General features: G+C 44.8%; 1 protein-coding gene across 16 annotated transcripts in view; it reads left to right on the forward strand.

Moving 5' to 3' along the window:
* ANKRD7 (ankyrin repeat domain 7) overlaps positions 1-19,989 on the forward strand; it is a 177,643-nt gene that overhangs the window by 88,592 nt on the left and 69,062 nt on the right. For 14 of the 16 annotated variants that reach the window (XR_012903781.1, XR_012903785.1, XR_012903776.1 and 11 more), the window contains 2 exons: positions 3,849-4,065; positions 12,062-12,245. Coding sequence is in view for 12 of the 16 variants with exons in the window: in XM_075929155.1 (XP_075785270.1) it covers positions 3,849-4,065; positions 12,062-12,245 (401 nt within the window). In the remaining 4 variants the exon portion in view is untranslated. The remainder of the gene's footprint in view (positions 1-3,848; positions 4,066-12,061; positions 12,246-19,989) is intronic. The other 2 variants (XM_014573360.2, XM_075929138.1) reach the window with 1 other exon arrangement.

Genomic DNA, 19,989 nt, shown 5'->3' on the forward strand with positions numbered 1-19,989 from the left:
GCCAAAACATCCTGCTCTGACAGGGTAAAGCAAATATTAATCAACAGTCGATGGGGTCTTCTAGAAAGACTTACACCTACAAATGGAGAAGATTTTCGGAGTGGATATGGGAAAAACACATCATCCCACCCCTACCATCCCTCTACTAATTGTACTGAATTGCCTCTTCAAGCTATGGGAGTCAGGACTGTGTTTTGCAAACCTAAGGGAGCTCGCTTTTCTCACATCCCATGACTAAGCGAGTTTTAACAGGATTCCAAAACTTGTTCCCTATAGTGAGACCTCCTGCTTCTTTGTGGGACCTCAATCATGTCCTTTGAATCACTTGCTACTTGCTCCTGGCTTTTCTCATAGCCATCACTTCCAGCAGATTAGTGGGAGAAATAGCAGCTTTGATGGCAGAACCGCTCTCCCCCTATCTTCTCCAAAGACAAAATAGCACTCAACCTACCCTAAATTTCTCTCAAAAGTTCCCACATCTTTCCATATTAACGAACTGATACTTATCTGCATTCTGTCCCAAGCCTCACAAAGATTCGATTCAGGCAGCGCTACACACCCTAGATGTCAGGCAAGTGATCACCTTATGCCTCAACAGGACGAAGCCCTGGAGTAAATTCACGAGATTTTTCATCATCTTTGCAGAATGCTTGAAGGGACAAGCTGTTTTTTTTTACCAGAGAATATCAAAATGAATCTCCTCATGCATCTGTGACAGTCAACCCCCACATGTCATTACAGCTCATTCCACCAGAGCATTGGCTTCCACCATAGCCTTCTTGAACAATGTTCCACTAGAGGACATCTGCAGAGTAACAGTCTGGTCCTCTGAGCATACATTTGCCAAACATTATGCTCCAATCTCTGGCCTAATTCCAACCATATCAGTGGGCCAAGTCTTATCTACAGTCCCCGGGGCAGGGCTCCAAAACCCACCTTCATAGGATGGACACTGCTCTTCAGTCACCTAGAGTGGAGCCCCCAAGGGGACATCATTCAAAGAAGAAGAGAGAGTTGCTCACCTTGTGCAGTAATAGGAGTTCTTAGACATGTGTGTCCCCGTGGGTGTTTCGCTAGCCTCTTTCCTCCCCTACTTTGGAGCCTCTTCAAGGTTATAAACAAGGTAGAGAAGGAACGGAGGCACTGTGCCACATGCACACCTAATGGACACTAACAGCACGAGGGAACACCACTGCGCATGCACAGCAGGGTACTGCTAAAAGAAATTTACAGTCGCCAGCTGAAGGACAGACCAGGCCCTAAAGTGGAACACCCATGGGGACATCTAGAGTGGAGCACGTATGGAGACACACATCTCAAAGAACTCCCGTTACTGCACAAGGTGAATAACACTCTCTTCACAGCTTCAGGGGGTAGCCGAGTTAGTCTGTAAAGGATAAACTTAAAAAAACAACAAATGGTCTGATAACACTTTATAGACTAACAAAACATGTGGTTCCCACAGACAGAGACAAACACCTACAGGATCTTTATAGAGCATTCTTAAAACTGAAATACCCACTTGGAGAAGTAAAAAAAGAGATTGACAGAGCCAAAAAAGTACCCAGATACAAACTACTTCAAGACAGATGCAAAAGAGAAAATAACAGAATTCCACTTGCCATTGCCTACAGTCCACAACTCAAACCACTCCAACGCATTATACACAGTCTGCAACCCATCTTGGAAAATGATCCCTCACTCTGAGGCCTTGGGGGAAAAGCCTATTCTTGTTTACAGACAACCCCATAATCTGAAAACAAATTCTTTACGGTCACCATGCTACCACATTATAAGCATCCAGGAACCCAGCCCTGCAGTCAGCCGCAGTGTCAACTCTGCCCACATATCTATACAAGTGAATTCATTACTGGAGCCAACAACATAAGCTACCAAATCAAAGGCTCATTTAACTGCACATCCTGTAATTTGATCTATGCCATCAAATGCCAGCAGTGTCCCGCTGCTATATGTATTGGACAAACTGAACAGTCCCTACAAGAAAGAATCAATGGACACAAATCAGATATATGTAAAGGGGACCTGTTGGAGAACACTTCAGTCTACCTAATCACTCTTTAAAAGATCTCCAGGTGGCTGTCTTGCTACAAACCAATTCTACAAGCCAAATACTCAGAGAGGCGTTGGAATTGCAATTCATCCACAAATTCAGTTCTCACACTGATAACCTCCTCAATCGAGATGATGGATGGAAGGCACATTATCAACCTAACATTCAGTGAAGGTGCCAAAAGTTCTTTGTCTGTGTAGATTCTTGCATTAGTACCCTTCCAATCTAATTGCTATCATATGATCCTTATCTGCTCCTTGTAACTATCCAATCTTTAGGTGCTTATAGCTTATCATTCTGCCTACTTCTTTTTCCCTTTGATATCTCCATACCCTCTGCTCCTTGTTTCCCACCCTCTTCCTTTTTTTTCCCTTCCTCCCTCTCCTTTGTTTAGTTTGGGTCTGCATATCCTAAACTCAAAACTCCAGTCATCTGAAGAAGTGGGCTGTGCTCACGAAAGCTCATGATATCATCTACATGGTTTTTTTAGTCTATAAAATGATACCACACCATTTGCTGTTTTTTAAGTTTATTTCTCTTCACAGAATTTTTCTGTTAGATACTAAGGGAAGCTTCTCAAAAGCATTAAATACAGTCAGATGCCTGAGTCCTCTGTATTAGGGATATTAGATGTCATTTATGTTAGTAACTGTGGAGCCGCAACAATTTTTAGCAGTTACACGGTTACTAAAATCTCCCCCCATCCGGGGGTGGAACCAGCAGTCAGTGTTCTCCCAGCCCCATTCTCAGGGGAGCCCCTTTCCCAGGGAAGCCCCCTGCCACCTCGCCCTGCTGCCTCAGAATCAGAGGCAGCAGTGCTGGGTGACAGGCAGAGCTGATTTAAAAATCAATTCCTTGTGCAGACTGGGTCCCGCCTGTCACTCTGCGCTGCTGCCTCTCATACAGACGCAGCAGCACAGGGTGACTGCAGCCTCTATCTGCGTGGGGCCTGAGCTCCCTGTGAACAGATGCTGCTTCAGCATCCCATGGAGCAGCCGCTATCTGCAGCGAGCCTGGGCCTGTCATGGACAGAAGCTGCTTCGACATCCCTTCTCCACTGCCTCCTCCCCCATTCCCGTCCTGCTGCCTCTGATACTGAGCAGCCCAGGCGGGAGGGGTGGCAGCTCTGCAGAGCCGGTACTTGTGGGGAGCCAGCTTTTCAAGTACCAGCTTAAAAGCCAGCTCCCCACAGGTAATGGCTCCCACCTTCCCCCACTTCTTTTTGCCTCTGATACAGAGGCAACAGGACGTGAGGTATCTGCATCTAGTCATTTGGATTAACCAATAAACCCAGGCTTATTGGTTAATCATTTAAATGACTATATGCTAACTTCCCTATTCTGTATGACTGAGAAAATCTCCCCCTAACTGTACAAGCATGCATTTTTGTAGTATATATTAGTTACTGAATTGGACTTAAATCATGCATTTAGTCATTGAGATGTAAAATGTTTTGTGTGTACACATACATTCATGCTCACAATATGTGAGTATACTCCAGTTAGTACTTTGCATAATGAAATAAAAATGAAAATAAAGTTGCACTTTTAATATAAATGATAGTTTATATAAATTATACAGTGAAATATTTCTTTTTTCTCAGAGATGAAAAAGAAATCTATAACTAAGTATTGTACAAGCATTTGTTATATTGTATATCAAATAGCAGCACTGAAAGAGACACATTTGCTTCCAGATGTAGTATATGAAATTAAAGCAATTTTCTTACCAAATGAAATCTGCACATATCTTTACATTAGTGATTTTCTTCACAAAGCAGATTCAATTACTGTCTTGAAAATTCAAAACTTACTTCATGGATATGAACGATTAATAGAACATGAAAAGGGCCGCTATACACAGTTATTGGGAAAAGTAAAAAAGCTGGAGAATGAAAAGAGAGAGCTACAATCAGTATTGGAAGAAACCAGAGAATTGAAATCCATGATGGATCACCAAAAAATGGAATGGGAAAGTGATGTCGGCAGTCTCAAGTATGGAATCTTAAATTCTAATAAGCAGTTTAGTATTGTCAGAATGCAAATAATGTGAGGGATGCTGGAATTAAAGTCAATAAGACATTTAACATGTTCTTCGGTGTTAGTATTTTGCTAGATTGGACAGGTTCTTAGCACTTTACAGCATCAAGCTCAAAATTATTCAACAGTTTTGAAATTCAAAATCTTACTGTTTTCCAGACAGAAATGCTATCTACCAGATATTTTCCATGCAATATTTTTTTCAGCTAATTGGTGCATTGTGTAAAGGGAGGGAGTGATTTACTTGGGCCTAAAGTGAGGAGAAGAATGCATCTGCCCTTTTGCCTCTCTCTGCTCACTCTTGCTCAGGTAAATCTCATTCCATACAGTTCTTCTTTAAGTGATTGCTCATGCCAGAAGATTTTCTCTTAGCAGTACCCATAGGGGAATCAGCTCAGGTGCCCTCTGTACTGGTGCACATGTGCCATGCTATCTATTTAGGACTATTTGACTTCTAAGCATTCCTCAGGTGTGAGTGTCTTGAAGAAGAGGTAAGGTCTTCATTGTCTTCACCTAAAAAAAAGAAAAGAACAAAGAAGATTATTGGACTTTCTCTTGATTCACCTGCACTTCCTTCTAAGACTCCTATAGAGTCTCCAAAAAGAGCTTTCTTTCCATACTCCAAGTCTGTCACTGTGCATAGCATGTATGTACATTGAAAGAGCATTTGTGTTCTGATAGGTTGCAGATAAAAAGCCCATGATGTCAAACTTGCTAGCTTTATTTTTAAAAAGGTGTACAAAAATTAGGGCTGTTGGTAGTGGCCATTAACACTTGCGATTAACACAGGGAAGAATTAATGCATTAAAAAAATTAACTTGCGTTATTCGCAGGGATCAGCAAACTAGCATGAGCTGCTTCAGACACCCTCTTTGGTAAGGTGCAGTAATGCAAATCGCCACCAGGGGGTACATGGAAAAACAAAGCAGCCATAAAGAGGGGAAAAAATTGGAGTTGTGGTTCAGCTCCAGTGAAGTAAACAAGAAAAATAAAGCCCCTGACACCTGTCCCTCTCCCCTCCCAGGTGACCATATTTTTTAAAATAAAACAGCTGGGGGGGGGGGGGGGGGGCTTGCCCAAACTATCCATCCTCCGCCCGTTTCCCCTGCCCCCCTCTCCCCCCCCGAGCAGGGCTCACCAAAGCCACCCTCTCTTTGCCTCCTGGGGCTGGGACTGACCCTCCCCCACATCTGATTCTGGGCTGAGTCCACCCTCCCGAACTCTGTACTGCCCATGGTGGGGTCTACCTCCCCCCAGCCCAAGGGCCGACCCCACCCCTAAGCTTGAGGGCTGACCACCACCCCGAGTCCTATGCCACCTTCAGTTGGGGGTTGATGCCCCCTGAACTCTGCACTGCCCATGGCAGAGTCTACCCTCCCCCCCACCCCGGCCATGTGCTGCCCGCAGCTGGGGCTGAGCTAAAAAAGACTCTTTTGAATAGGACACAAATATATAGATTATATAGAAGAATTTTAGATCAGCTTTCAACTTTAAAGAAAAGTTATTTATTAGTTCCCATAATAGAAGAACTAGAGGACACCAAATGAAGTTAATGGGTAGCAGGTTTAAAACTAATAAGAGAAAGTTCTTCTTCACACAGCCTGTAGCCAGCCTGTGGAACTCCTTGCCAGAGGAGGCTGTGAAGGCTAGGACTATAACAGAGTTTAAAGAGAAGCTAGATAATTTCATGGAGGTTAGGTCCGTAAAAGTCTATTAGTCAGGGGATTGAAATGGTGTCCCTGGCCTCTGTTTGTCAGAGGCTGGAGAAGGGTGGCAGGAGACAAATTGCTTGATCATTGTCTTTGGTCCACCCTCTCTGGGGTACCTGGTGCTGGCCACTGTCGGCAGACAGGATACTGGGCTAGATGGACCTTTGGTCTGACTCAGTACGGCCGTTCTTATGTTCTTATGTTTCGTGATAGAATTTGCACTACAATACTTCAGTGAGGTGAACTCAAGGTTTTTTTTACAGTGTAAATGTTTTGTAATAAAAAATGAATATGAAGTGAGCACTATACAATACACTTGTATTGTGTTGTAATTGAAATCAATATATTAGAAGACGTAGAAAACATCCAAAAATATTTAAATAGATAGTATTCTTCTTACTGTTTTACAGTGTGATTAATCACGATTAATTTTTTTAATCACTTGACAGCCTAACACAAATTCTTAAGAACAAGTATTAGTTAATGGTACTTTTCCCTTCTTCAGCTTCCTCAGTTTACTGTCTTAGAAGGGATTATCTAAAATGTATCACTCTTTAAGGAGCCCTTCCCCTCCTTGAGATCTTAATTTGGTTTTATCTACATACATGAAGCATTTATCTACCTTTTGAACCCTTGCCCAAGTGTTTTTTAGGTCATCTGTCTCTAAAGATGGCATTCATTATTGCCATAATGTCAACCAGAAGGGTAAGTGAATTAAATTCCTTGATGGCTGATTTACTGTTTATGTTTCTTAGACCTGATCTTAGATTTTTGCCAAAAATGATTTCTGAATTTCACACCAGTCAGTTGATTTTTCTGCTGTTTCTTCTAATGCTATGTACTAAGAAGGGGGTATCTGTTTTACATATTAGATGCAAAAAGAGTTCTCGAATGCTATTTAAATGGAACTAAAAGTTTTCAAAAAGCATCTACAGGCAGTCCCCGACTTACGCGGATCCGACTTATGTCGGATCCGCACTTACGAACGGGGCTTTCTCACCCCCCCCCGCGGCTGCGGCTTCAGTCCGGGTGCCTGTGGTCTGCTGGGGACCGTCCCCAGCAGACCACAGGCACCGGGACTGAAGCGGCAGCAGCGGCGGTTCCCCGCGCCTCTGAGGCTGATCAGTTTCAGCAGCAGCTGACTTGGGGACGCCTGGGGTTCTTAAGTTGATTCTGTATGTAAGTCAAAACTGGCAGTCAGTTTCAGCAGCGGCTGAATCTGGACGCCAGTTCCGACTTACATACAGATTCAACTTAAGAACAAACCTACGGTCCCTATCTTGTACGTAACCTGGGGACTGCCTGTAGATTGTTCACCTCTTATGATAAGAATCACATGAGTCATACTGTATCTTACCAGACTCTAGGTGGACTAACAATGTATTGTTGAATGTTACACATTAGCAAAAAATCCTGTAGCTGTGATCTCATTCCTCTAGGTCTGTGGTAGAGCTTTTCCTTATCTTAAAACTAGAAGACTTACCCATTTCCAGGAGTTCTGAGCATTGGGCTGGTGGTGTGGAAGGGTCAGGAGTCAGGGCAGTGCCTTCGTGATGTGGGGAGATCAGGGCAGAGGCCAGGGATGTGGGAGGGTGTGAGAGTGAGGGTTGGTGGTCAGAAGGGGCTCAGGACAGCCAGTGGAAGTGGCCGCTGGCTTTTCTCTGGGAGTGGCATAGGGCAGTGTGGACTGAACAACCTGTCCACTGGCTTGTCTCCAGGGGGGCAAGCAGGGCTCTCTCCCTTCCCCACTGGCCTGGGCGCTCTCTCCCCTCCTCAGCCCCTCCTAGGACAAGGAAGGCTTTCTCTTTCCTTCTTGGCCCTTCCCAGGACAAACAAGGGATCGATCGATCTATCTAATTTTAATTTCCAGATAGAGCTGCAATCTGGAGTTCTGTGCACACTTTCACAAAACAGCATGCTCTGCGTGTGGCTTCGTGGGATGATACTAGATTTGTTTGAGACGTGAGGACTGTGTGTTTTCCTCCACCCTGGTTATTTTCAACCCTACTTAACCATTTATCCCACAAATGGAAATATCCAGAGCCACTTGAAGACGAAATAAATGTTACTTGTAACCATAATTCTTCAAGGTACCCCTACATATTTACACTTCTCAGTCACCTGCCCTCTTTCTCATGGTCCTTTTTTTTGTTTTCTCTGTACTGATGGTGAAAGGAACTGAGTTGATAGAGGACACTTTGAATTTTATATTGTTTCAGTATTAGACCATGTGAAGATGCTGAGGCTCATGGCAGAAGAGGCAAACAAGCACTTTAAGCCCTGGTCTACACTACGGGGTTATTTTGAAATAACCCCCCTTATTTCAAAATAATAAGCAAAGTGTCCACACTACCAAACCCATTATTTCAAAAATTTCAAAATAGCAGTCTGGTTATTTTGAAATCTGTACTCCTGCTTTCCTCAGGAAATAGCGCTAAATTTTGAAATAGTTATTTTGAAATAGCTGTAGTATGGACGCTCCAGTGCTGCTATTTCAAAATAACTATTTCCCAAAGTAATTTGAAGTAATTCCTCTCCAGTGCTTCCTGGGGCTCTAAGTCCAAGTAGTACGTCATAATAGCAGAGGCTGCTTCGGACTAATTTTGATACTTCCCATAGTGTGGACACATTATTTCAATTTTGTTATTTCAGGAATTATTAAATCAATTTGAGTTATTTTGAAATTGTTTCTTAGTGTAAGACATGCCCAAAAAGACACCATTTAGTGAAGATTCTACCATTAGTAGGGCTCTGCCAAATTCACAATCCAGTTTGGTCAATTTCACTCACATAGGATTTCAAAAATTGTAAATGTCATGGTTTCAGGTACAGTAGTTAAAACTGAAATTTCCTGGTGTTGTAAAAATAAGAATCCTAACTCAAAAAGAAGTTGTGAAGGGGTTTGCAAGGGTATTGTAGAGTACTATACCCTTCCTTCTGCTACCATCAGAGCTGGGTAGCTGGAAAGTAGCAGTTGCTGGCCAGAAGCTCACTTAAGAAGGCAGAGCCACTTTCAGCAGCAGAACAGAAATAAGGATGACATGATTTGGTGTTGCTATCCTTACTTCTGCATTCTGGCTAGCAGGATGCTGCCTTCAGAGTTTGTTGCCCAGTCAACTGTCGCCATTCTCCAGCTGTCCAGTTCTTAAGTCAGCACAAAAGTAAGGGTGGTAATACAGCAACCTCCCTAAAATAAACTTTTGTCCTCCCCTAAAACTCCCTTTTGGGTCACGGACCCAATTTGAGAAATGCTATCTTCCCATGAAATCTGTATAGTATAGGGTAAAAGCACACAAGACCAGATTTCATGGCCAAGAGTTTGATAGGGCTTTAACCACTGGGCACTTCCAGAGGCTCAGTACCCTTAAGTGGGAATGTGCAGACCCATCTCAAAGAATTCCAGTTGTAAGTAATCAACCTTCATTTATAATGATTAAGAACATCTCATAAGTTTTCATGTTAATGTTAGTGATCTTTTACAACTTTTTGGTTTTAATATATGGTATTAGGAACTGTGTATCATGTGCAGCTTGATAGCCAGGGTTGGGTTCAGTGCTGAAAGGCTGATGGAAACAAGCAGATTTTGAGACAGAGAGCAGATATCCCTTTTTTAAGAGGACTCCCATGTCAAGGAGGCTAAAACTTTGGTCTTCCATCTGAGCAGTATCCCTTGACTATAGAGGTGTATAATGTGGATTTTTTGTTTTGATTTTTTGGGAGGAGTGTGGGTTGTTTTAGTTACTATTCACATAAATACCCAGTTCATTTTTGTGTAACAGATAAGAATTAGTATTTAAAGAGACACTTCAGTTTAATGCCAAATTAGGAATAATTTTGTTTTTTCTATTTATAAAAATGCTTATATACTGTTTATTTTAACAACAAATATTTGAATGTTTTTAAAAATAAAATAACTAAATGAATACCAGGTTTACACTCAGGAGCCGCAGTAGTTTGGAAGAGAATTACTATGAATATGGCAAAAAACAGGACTGTGTAGCACTTTAAAGACTAACAAGATGGTTTAATAGGTGATGAGCTTTCGTGGGCCAGACCCACTTCCTCAGATCAAATAGTGGAAGAAAATTGTCACAACCATATATACCAAAGGATACAATTTAAAAAAATGAACACACATGAAAAGGACAAATCACATTTCAGAACAGAAGGAGGATGGAGGGGGGGGGGGGGGGGGGAGGAAGGTAAATGTCTGAGAGCTAATGATATTAGAGGTGATAATTGGGGAAGCTAACTTTGTAATGGGTAAGATAATTAACGTCTTTATTCAAATTTGCAGTTTCTTGCCACTTCAACCAGAAAGGACATTGTCTCAACGACTTGATTACCTGCATCCTGCTTCAAAGACCTTTTAAGACTGCACTTCAAAGAGAATCCTCTGAACTGTCATTCATGCTTAAATTCGACACTTTACATGCAAATTTGAATAAAGACGCTAATTATCTTACCCATTACAAAGATAGCTTCCCCAGTTATCACCTCTAATATCATTAGCTCTCAGACATCTACCTCCCTCCCTTCCCCCCCTCCATCCCCCTTCTGTTCTGAAATTTGATTTGTCCTTTTCATATGTGTTCATTTTTTTAAATTGTATCCTTTGGTATATATGGTTGTGACAATTTTCTTCCACTATTTGATCTGAGGAAGTGGGTCTGGCCCACGAAAGCTCATCACCTATTAAACCATCTTGTTAATCTTTAAAGTGCTACACAGTCCTGTTTTTTGTTTCAGCTGCACCAGACTAACACGGCTACATTTCTACCACTATAAATATGGCATTAACACTTAATCTTTATAGTTCAGACTTAAATGTTACATGTCAGTGGTTTGGTTTTTGTTTTAAATCAAAGGATATCTTTTCTTCCTTACTATTTGTAGATTTTTCAGAGGTAAACTCTGAAATATGAATTACTTGTATTTTAGTAGTTACAAATACTTGGAAAATATTTAGCACAAATTTAAAGCAACCATTTCCTCATATAAAATCAGATTTTTCCTGTTCATATGATTAGTGAGTGGTATAAATTAAAATATCTTAAATGTCACCCAATATTCAAACGTTTTATTATTCATTTATGGGAACAAGGAACAATATCCTGCATTGTGTTTTTCATTTTTCACTTTCTCTACATTTATTGGCAATCGGATTAAAAAATAAATAAGACTGCTGAACTCTCCTGAAGGCCTTCAATCTCTTTTAACCCAAAAATTAAATCAATGTTGTATCTTAATGTTTAGTTACATGTGTTTAAAAAAATGCTTGTCACTTTCTCACATTAACTAGCAAGACTTTTCTAAACTTATTTTAGATTATTGACTTAATTTTTATTAAGTACATTCCATTATTGGGGGGAAGTTGGACTTCGTAGAGGAGAAAACATTCTATTTGCTTTTATTACAAAGTGTGGAGACGATTGATTTATAGAAAAGTCGTGTTTAAAATTTTGTCTTAATTACTTGACTGGTAGTATTAGCTGTACCTACTATTTAGAATTCCTAGTGACTATTACAGGTTCAGAGTAAATATATTTTTCAAGTATTTTCAAGTTTTACCTTATTTAGATTCAGTGAGCCGTATCTTCAACTATGTTAAACTGTTATAGCTCTATCAGTTTATACTAGTTGCATAATTTGTCCATATGTTTTTTATCTAAGTTAACTGATCTGTTTTAATATGCTTTGTTCCATATTATTAGTAGAATGACTTAACTTTTTTGAGTAGTACATTTCTGGAAAGGAGCAGGGAGAATCCCTTCCTTTCCCATCTCCATGGTTTTGAATAAATTATAGGATTTTACTCTTATCGCATAAGATAATCCTTAGTATTAAATACGACTTTGTGTTCATTATGTAAAGAAATATGGTTTACAACTTTATCTTTTATAATTTTATAACCAAAAATCGTGCTGGTTTAGTTTGTTACAGAGTTTAACGTACTGGTGAGTTTGCGTATTATGTATCTTCATCAAAACTTTTGTACAACTGACAGCTTTGAAGGAGGGTACAATTTGTGTTAGAGGTCAGTTTCAGAGTCACAAAATAAGAATTGAAGGTGGTGGGTGTTTTTAAAAATGTGCTTATTCTGTTTGTTCTTCAAGCTGAAGAATGTGGAATATTTCATTTTACCAATTTTTAAGTGGCTGAAATATCAACAAATGAAATGCATGATGGTTGCAAGGATGTTTAAGGGTTTTGTTTTAAAATAATATTGTGTTGAATACCAGGTTTACTTTGAAACAAGAAGAAGAAAAGAGAATGAGTACAGAAATGCTGTATGAAAAAAACCGAGAACTGCTTAGAAAGAAAGAAGATAAGTACTCTAAAGAGATGGAGGAAAAACAGCAGCTTGAACTAGCTCTGAGGAGTCTAGAAATGGAGTTGAGAACATTGAGAAATCACTTGAAACAGGTTATTGTTTATTACATCTTAAAGAACAGAACTGAATACAGTTTTATATTATGTGTCTTCTAGTTTGTTTCAATTCAGATATGGTGTTCCAATGTGTTTTAAGGAATGAATTTTACAATATGAAGTCAGACATTTACAGTGGAAGTATAATGGTCTATGTGCTTGAAACTACAGTTGCCCAGCTATAGTGAACGATTTAGTTTTAATCAGGCCACAATTTTATTATTAAATATCTGGGACTACCTAGTAGATAATATGTACAGTGCAGGCAACACCCCCTTATTTCTCATATAATTAACTGGGGAGGTGCTTTTATTAGTGCTCCTCCCCTTTTTTCCACCCTTATCCTTCCAGCAATTCCATTCCCAGGTCCCTATCAACCATCGCATTCTTAGGAAGGGGTAAGGTGAAGCATAATGATGAACAGGGAGGAGGATTGGTTCCTTGCTGTATTAATCTAGGGGTTATAGTGGACCACAAGCTGCATATGAGTCAGCAGTGTGATGCTGTTGCAAAAAAAGCAAACATGATTCTGGGATGCATTAATGGGTGTGTTGTGAGAAAGACAGGAGACGTCATTCTTCTGCTCTACTCTGCACTGGTTAGACCTCAGTTGGGGTATTGTGTCCAGTTCTGGATACCGCATTTCAAGAAATATGTGGAGAAATTGGAGACGGTCCAGAGAAGAGCAACAAGAATGATTAAAGGTCTAGAGAACATGACCTATGAAGGCAGGCTGACAGAATTGGGTTTCTTTAGTTTAGAAAAGAGAAGATTGAGGGGGGACATGATAGCCATTTTCAGGTATCTAAAAGGATGTCTTAAGGAGGAGGGAGAAAACTTGTTCATCTTGGCCTCTGAGGATAGAACAAGAAGCAATGGGCTTAAACTTCAGCAAGAGTGGTTTAGGTTGGACATTAGCAAAAAGTTCCTAACTGTCAGGGTAGTCAAACACGGGAATAAATTGCCCAGGGAGGTTGTGAAATCCCCATCTCTGGAGATATTTAAGAGGTTAGATAAATGTCTATCAGGGATGGTCTAGACAGTATTTGGTCCTGCCGCGAGGGCAGGGGACTGGACTCGATGACCTCTCGAGGTCCCTTCCAGTTCTAGTCCTCAACAGGGTGGCTAGTGTAATATCTACAGCAGATACAGCCACAAATCTGGTACGTTTATCACCTGAATAGGGAGGGAAGATGGGTGCTGCCTGGCCTGCACCGTGTAAAGAGTGAACCCAGGATCGGCTGACTTTTTAAAACCCCTTATTCCTGGATACAGAGTCAGCCACCATGATGATGACCCCTTTTCCAACAGTTTTACATCCCCCCTTTTCTCCCTAATCCATCCAAAATTGGTCTCCTCTTTCAGTCAGCCAGACAAGTACCCTCCAGTTCAAGATGCAGGTAATGATTCTCTTTCAAGAGCTGTCTTTACAGATTCCAGCACTCAGCATGTACATTCTCACAATACAGTATTTCTACAGATGTGCTCGATATTAATGTTTTTTTTTGTCAGATCATATTGTTTATTGAAAACAATCACAAAAGAGACTATAGACCCAGCAACCTTCAGTTCTCTTATCTAACAACAACTGTCTTGATCTGTGGGGAGATTTATTAAGACCTCCAATGATCACTTCTTTCTAGTTGCTATTGAGATTGTGGCACTAACCCATGTTCAAAAATATGTGTATGCAGGGGTGACATGCTCTGTGAACTTCTTAGAGCAGTGATGGACAACCTAGACTAGTGAGTGAACCACATGAGTCGCTCTCCTCCATCTCAGTGGGCCGCAAAATGTTTGTAACCAGGACAGTCCCCTGGGGTAGGATAGTTATGTGAACTGCACTTGTGTACCTAGAATTCGTGGGATGTGCCAGTTGAACCGTAGCAGCACTTTGACTGGGTGCCAAGGGAGTGCACAACTCTCACAATCAATATTCTGTTCAGTCAGCATGCATCTCGCTTCATGTGCCCTTGCTTTTATGTGTGCTAGAGGTGTAAGCGACTAGTCAACTACACAATAAGCATATGCTTATTGGATAGGTGTGTAATGATTCTACTGGTTGCTCCCACCTCCTCCCACTTTGCTGCCCCTATCAGAGAGAGGTATCAAGGGGCGGAGTAGGCGCTGGTGAGAGCCAGTACCATCTCCAGGGGACAGAGGAGGCAGAGGCATAGCTGGGGACCAGGAACTTGCCAGGAATCAGCTGATTCTCGGCTCAGACCTGGTCCCAGACACTGTCCCTCTGCTTTTCAAATGTATTAAGAGCCATGAAGTGGTCCCCTCCTCTGCGGATATGCTGTTTTTCCCCCTTATCAATTAAGTAGTCAATGGAAATTCCATCGACTACTCGATTAGCTGATTACCCACAATTTAACATCCCTAATGTGTGCTTGATTTAGTAATACTAGTGTGAAAAAACAGAAAACAGACGGAATCTGGCAACCCTGTGTGTGACCAATAGTAAATAAAATGTCTCGCAGCCCACGTATAGAGAACCCTGATGGGCCCACAGGTTTCCCACCACTATCTTAGGGTATGTCTACACTACAAAGTTAATTCGAACTAACAGACATTAGTTCGAATTAACTTTGATAGGCGCTACACTAGTGCTCTGCTAGTTCAAACTTAATTCAAACTAGCGGAGCGCTTAATTCGAACTAGGTAAACCTCATTCTACGAGGACTAACGCCTAATTCGAATTAACTAGTTCGAATTAAGGGCTGTGTAGCCACTTAATTCGAACTAGTGGGAGGCTAACCCTTCCCAGCTTGCCCTGGTGGCCACTCTGGCCAACACCAGGGAAACTTGTCTGCCCCCCTCCCGGTCCCGGAGCCCTTAAAAGGCAACGGGCTGGCTACACAGTTTGTGCCAGTTGCAAGGCTGCCAGCACCCAGCCAGCAGACCCTGCACCTGGCAAGCCATGAGCCAGCCACCTGATGCTGCCCAGCCCTCCGCCACTTCCTGGGACCAGCCTGGCAGCTCCCAGGAGCCTTCCCGGGGCCTCAAGAGGTGGGCGCCCGCTTGGTCTAGTGCGGAGATCGTGGACCTCACCGAGGTTTGGGGGGAAGCCTCCAATGTCCACGATCTCTGCACTAGCCATAGGAACGCGGCTATCTACGGCCGCATGGCTGACAGCCTGGCCACCAGCGGACCCAGGAGCAGGTCCGCTGCAAAATAAAGGACCTGCGGCAGTCCTACTCCCGGGCCTGCCTGCCAGAGGCCGACCCGGAGGCCTGCCCCCACTTTCACGCTCTGGACCGCATCCTGGGGGCTCACGCCATCCATGCCCCCCGGGTGGTCATCGACCCCAGGGCAGAGGGAACGGTCCTGGACACCGAGGAGGAGGAGCCGGAGGATGCCGCGAGCCAGGAGCCTGCCGAGGACCCAGGATCCCCGAGGAACCCCACAGACAACATCTCCTGTGTTGTCCAAGGCCGGGGAGGCCTCCACCTGTGAGTACCATCATGCTCCCCTTACGTGTACGGGGAATGGGGGGGAGAGGGAGCCCAGGGACTGTCCGCCTGGGCCTTGCCCACCATGGAGCAGCAGCTGGGTGTCATGCAGGGGCCTTGGCCTTGCAGAGGGGGGCTGGGTTTCACCCACCTTGTCCCCAGGGAGAACTGACCGCTGCTCTTCTTTCACCACAGCCGCAGCACCTGGGATTGCAGGGCACACCACCCCGCCTGCAACAGCCACCCGCGCCCGGGCCAGCAGGCGTGCCAGAAACCAGGAGGACTACCAGCGGCGGCACCTCCGGTTCATGGAGCAGCTGCTCCGCAACCAGGAGCACTGGGTCTGGGAGGACCTTCGGCTGCACCAGCGGAGTGTGGATGCGCTGGAGGAGCAGGGCCGTGCCCTCAGAGGCCACCTCCAGACCCTGGTGGACCAGTTCCTGCCTCCTCCTGCTCCGGCTCCTGCGGCTGCCCCAGCTCTCGCTCCTCTTCCCACCCCTGCTGTCCCTGCTCCCTCTGCTGCCCCTGCTCCCTCTCTCGCTTCCTCCGCACCCCCCATCCCTCTTGCCCCACCCTCCACACCTGCTCCCCCCCCCCGAGACCTCCGCACCCACAGTGTTGTGAGACGGGAGAGCCAGCCGGACCACCAAGCCTGAGCTTTCCCTTCCCTTCCTCCCCTTCCACCCCCTTCCAGCTCCCTCCTCCCAGGTTTCCCCATCCCCTCTCCCACCTTCACTCCTCCCTCCCCCCACCCCAGTTATGTAAAATAAAGAGAGGTTTTTTTTGCCAAAACAGGTGTCTTTATTTGACATTAGGAAGGGAGGTTAGGGAGGGGAAAAGGGAAGGGGGGGGAGGGTGGAAGAAGGCCCCAGTGGGGCATGCAGGGAGAGTTCAGTCCTCCTCCTCCACCTGGAAGCTCTCCCGCAGGGCTTCCCGGATCCGGACGGCCCCCCGCTGGGCTTCCCGGACGGCGGCGGTGCAGGGCTGAGCATACTGGCAAGCGATGCGGTCAGCCTCAGCCATCCAGGCTGGCAGGAAAGCCTCTCCCTACCTCTCACACAAATTGTGCAGCACACAACATGCTGCCACCATGGGAGGGATGTTGTGCTCGGCGAGGTCGAGGCGGGTGAGGAAGCACCTAAATCGGTCTTTCAGTCGCCCGAAGGCCCCCTCAATGATGATGCGGGCCCTGGTGAGCCTCGCATTGAAGGCCTGGCAGGAGGGGTTGAGGTGCCCCGTGTAGGGCTTCATGAGCCAGGGCTGTAGGGGATAGGCCGCATCCCCTACCAGGCAGATGGGCATGTCCACGTCCCCGACCCTGATGTGGCGGTCGGGGAAGAAGGTCCCGGTGTGCAGCCTCTGGCACACAGAGGATTTCCGGTACACCCTGGCGTCGTGTGCCTTGCCGGACCAGCCCACATTAATGTCCGTGAACTGTCCCCAGTGGTCACACACGGCCTGCAGGATCACGGAGAAGTACCCCTTGCGGTTCATGTACTGGGAGGCCTGGTGTTCCGGGGCACGGATGGTGATGTGCGTCCCGTCGATGGCCCCCCCGCAGTTGGGGAAGCCGAGGGCGCCGAACCCCCAGATGACGGCGTCCGGGTCGGCGAGGCGGACCACCCTGCGGAGCAGCACCTGGTTGATGGCCTTGACCACCTGTGGAGAGACACAGCAAAGCGCGAATCAGTGGGGCGCCCAGGTGGCTGGGAGTGCTCGTGCCCTGGCAGTGCCCCGCGCCCCACTCCCGGGAGCAACCCCCCCGGGCGGCATGTAGTACAGCCAGGAAAGACCTGCCCCTCCGGTGCGGGGCACATTTGCCTCCTCCCCTCCCTGTTCCCCCTGTTTTCCCTGGGACAGCCCATCCCCTCCTTGCAGCCCCCCTTACCCCTGGCCCAGTGGCCGGTGAGTGCCGTACCTGCATGAGCACCGCTCCAACGGTGGATTTCCCCACGCCGAACTGGTTCCCGACGGATCGGTAGCTGTCCAGCGTGGAGAGCTTCCAGAGGGCGATGGCCACATGCTTCTGGAGGGGGATGGCGGGCCTCATGCGAGTGTCCCTTCTGAGCAGAGCAGGGGCTAGCCACTCGCAGAGCTCCAGGAAGGTGTCCCTCTTCATCCTGAAGTTCTGGGTCCAGTGTTGGTCTCCCCAGCGCTCCAGGACGATGCGGTCCCACCAGTCGCTGCTGGTGTCAAGAGGCCAAATGCAGCGGGGCACGCTGGCGCCCGGGCGCCGCCGCAGCTACACCATGGCCCCCAGTGTGGCCAGGCAGAGAGGCAGGGGGCTGATGTGCACCAGGTGGAACCAGGCAGCCTCCAGCCATTGCTGGCAGGCTTGCAGCAGCAAGTCCATAAACTGCACCAGAAAGTGCAGGGCGAGCTCTGGCTCCATGTTGCCACCTGCGGCGGCGTCCCCAAAGGGAAGCACTGACACAGACGGGCGCAGAGAAAAACGCTTTGCTGTCCCTCGGTGAGGTAGGCAAGCAAGCGGAAAAGCTGAGAACCAGCTGTCCAGGGGGGTCCCTTTAAGCACGAGCCTCAGATAGCCTCAGACAGCAGCCACACAAAGCAACTACTGACCTGATGCCCTGCCAGAACCGGTTTCAGCCGCCCTTAAATGTGCCCCTGCGTCCAATCAGTGTGGACGCGCTAGTTCGAATTAGCTTAGTTCGAATTAGCGCTGTAGTGTAGACATACCCTTAGTCTTCTTATTGACTCTAAAGCAGGGATGCGCAAATACCAGCCTGCAGGCCAGATCAGATCCGTGGGCCTCCACATCACCATCTTTACCTGCGCCTCTGTAGGTATGGGGATCACAGCTCCCGTTGGCTGCGGATTTCTGTTCCCAGCCAATGGGAGCTGCAATCACCTGTACCTGTGAATATGCAGGTAAATATAGTAGCAGTGGCTTACGAGGGTTTAACCCCTGTGAACTGCCACTGCTTTATTGCCTGCTCCTGCCCTAAAGTGAAGAAGATTAATATCTGATGATTGTTCTGTTTTGGTTCTTGACAAAAATATTTATTTCATCCAGCTTAGTTGAATTTAGAGGAATGACAAATGTATGTCATGTTTCTTTGTAACTGTATGATTGAGAACAAATAAGAAATTTGGTTTATAAAGATATGCAAGTGTGGAAAATTTTTAGTGACATCATAATTAACCATGAAAACAAAGCTCTAGTGGTTTATGATGTCAGATGAACACAGAGAGAGAGACAGATGCCGATATGGATGTATTATTATTCATAGTATTTCCAGATTTTTTTCTGTAATAAATTGATTACAAATTTCTAATATTAAGTTGAGCAACGTTGTTAGTTACTGCTTTTATTTTCAATTTGCCAGATTTCCCTGTTTGTATTCAGTTTTAAGAATAGTTGAAATACCTGCCTATTTTTCATCTCTTTCATACAGAGTCAGAAAGAGAGGTAGAAATAATGAACAAACATAAAGAAATTAATGAAGGTTTTTAATCTCACTCCAGGACACTCTGTCAAGTTCCCCTGGTCTTGTATTTTCTTTTATATTTTTTTCCTGGAATCCTGTTATCGCCAGCTTAATATTTCGTTTGGGAATTTGAAAAAAATGTTGACTTAAGAAATATTTGTGGAGACTGCAATTGTATTGCTAGAAAATGGATATTCTCAGAATTTAGAGTTCTAGGAAGTTTCCTTTTGACATTTGTCTGCATGGATTGTAGCAAATGATCTGCCAGATCTAAAATTAATATAATGAAGAAAGTTATTCAGCCACATCGGGAGCCCATTTCTTCTTTCTCTAGTCCTCCTCTTAGAGGCTCAGCTGCCTCTACTCCTTTGTGCAAAGCACACGTATCCCCCAGACAGGACAACAGATTTCTTTCCCCTCTTCTGTCATTTTCCATTCCTCCTGTGAGAGAGAATTCTCTTAAAAGGATTAATTTTCCTTCAACTACATTAGACCTGGGGGTCAAGAGGAAAACACCTCAGGAAATACGAGACCTTCTGAATTCTGTTCGACAGATGGTAAGAATTTTGTATCCCTTGCTGACACCCTAGCTCTTATTCATAGAGACCTGCAATTTTGTTTACAGATCATGGATGGAAGCAGGACACACATTTTGTATGTTTGCTGGGCTCTAATTATTTAAAGTTTTAAAATGGTATCAGGGTGTCTATTCCTGGAAAATGGTTCTTTATTCAGTATCACACTGCAAAATTAATTTGCCCTTATTTAATAGTAGGTACTCAACTTGTTCAGTTGTGGATTTCTTACATTTTCAGTACCAAATTATTTTCCAGGCAA

This window comes from Pelodiscus sinensis, chromosome 1 (assembly GCF_049634645.1).
Source record: "Pelodiscus sinensis isolate JC-2024 chromosome 1, ASM4963464v1, whole genome shotgun sequence".
Taxonomy (NCBI): Eukaryota; Metazoa; Chordata; order Testudines; family Trionychidae; genus Pelodiscus; species Pelodiscus sinensis.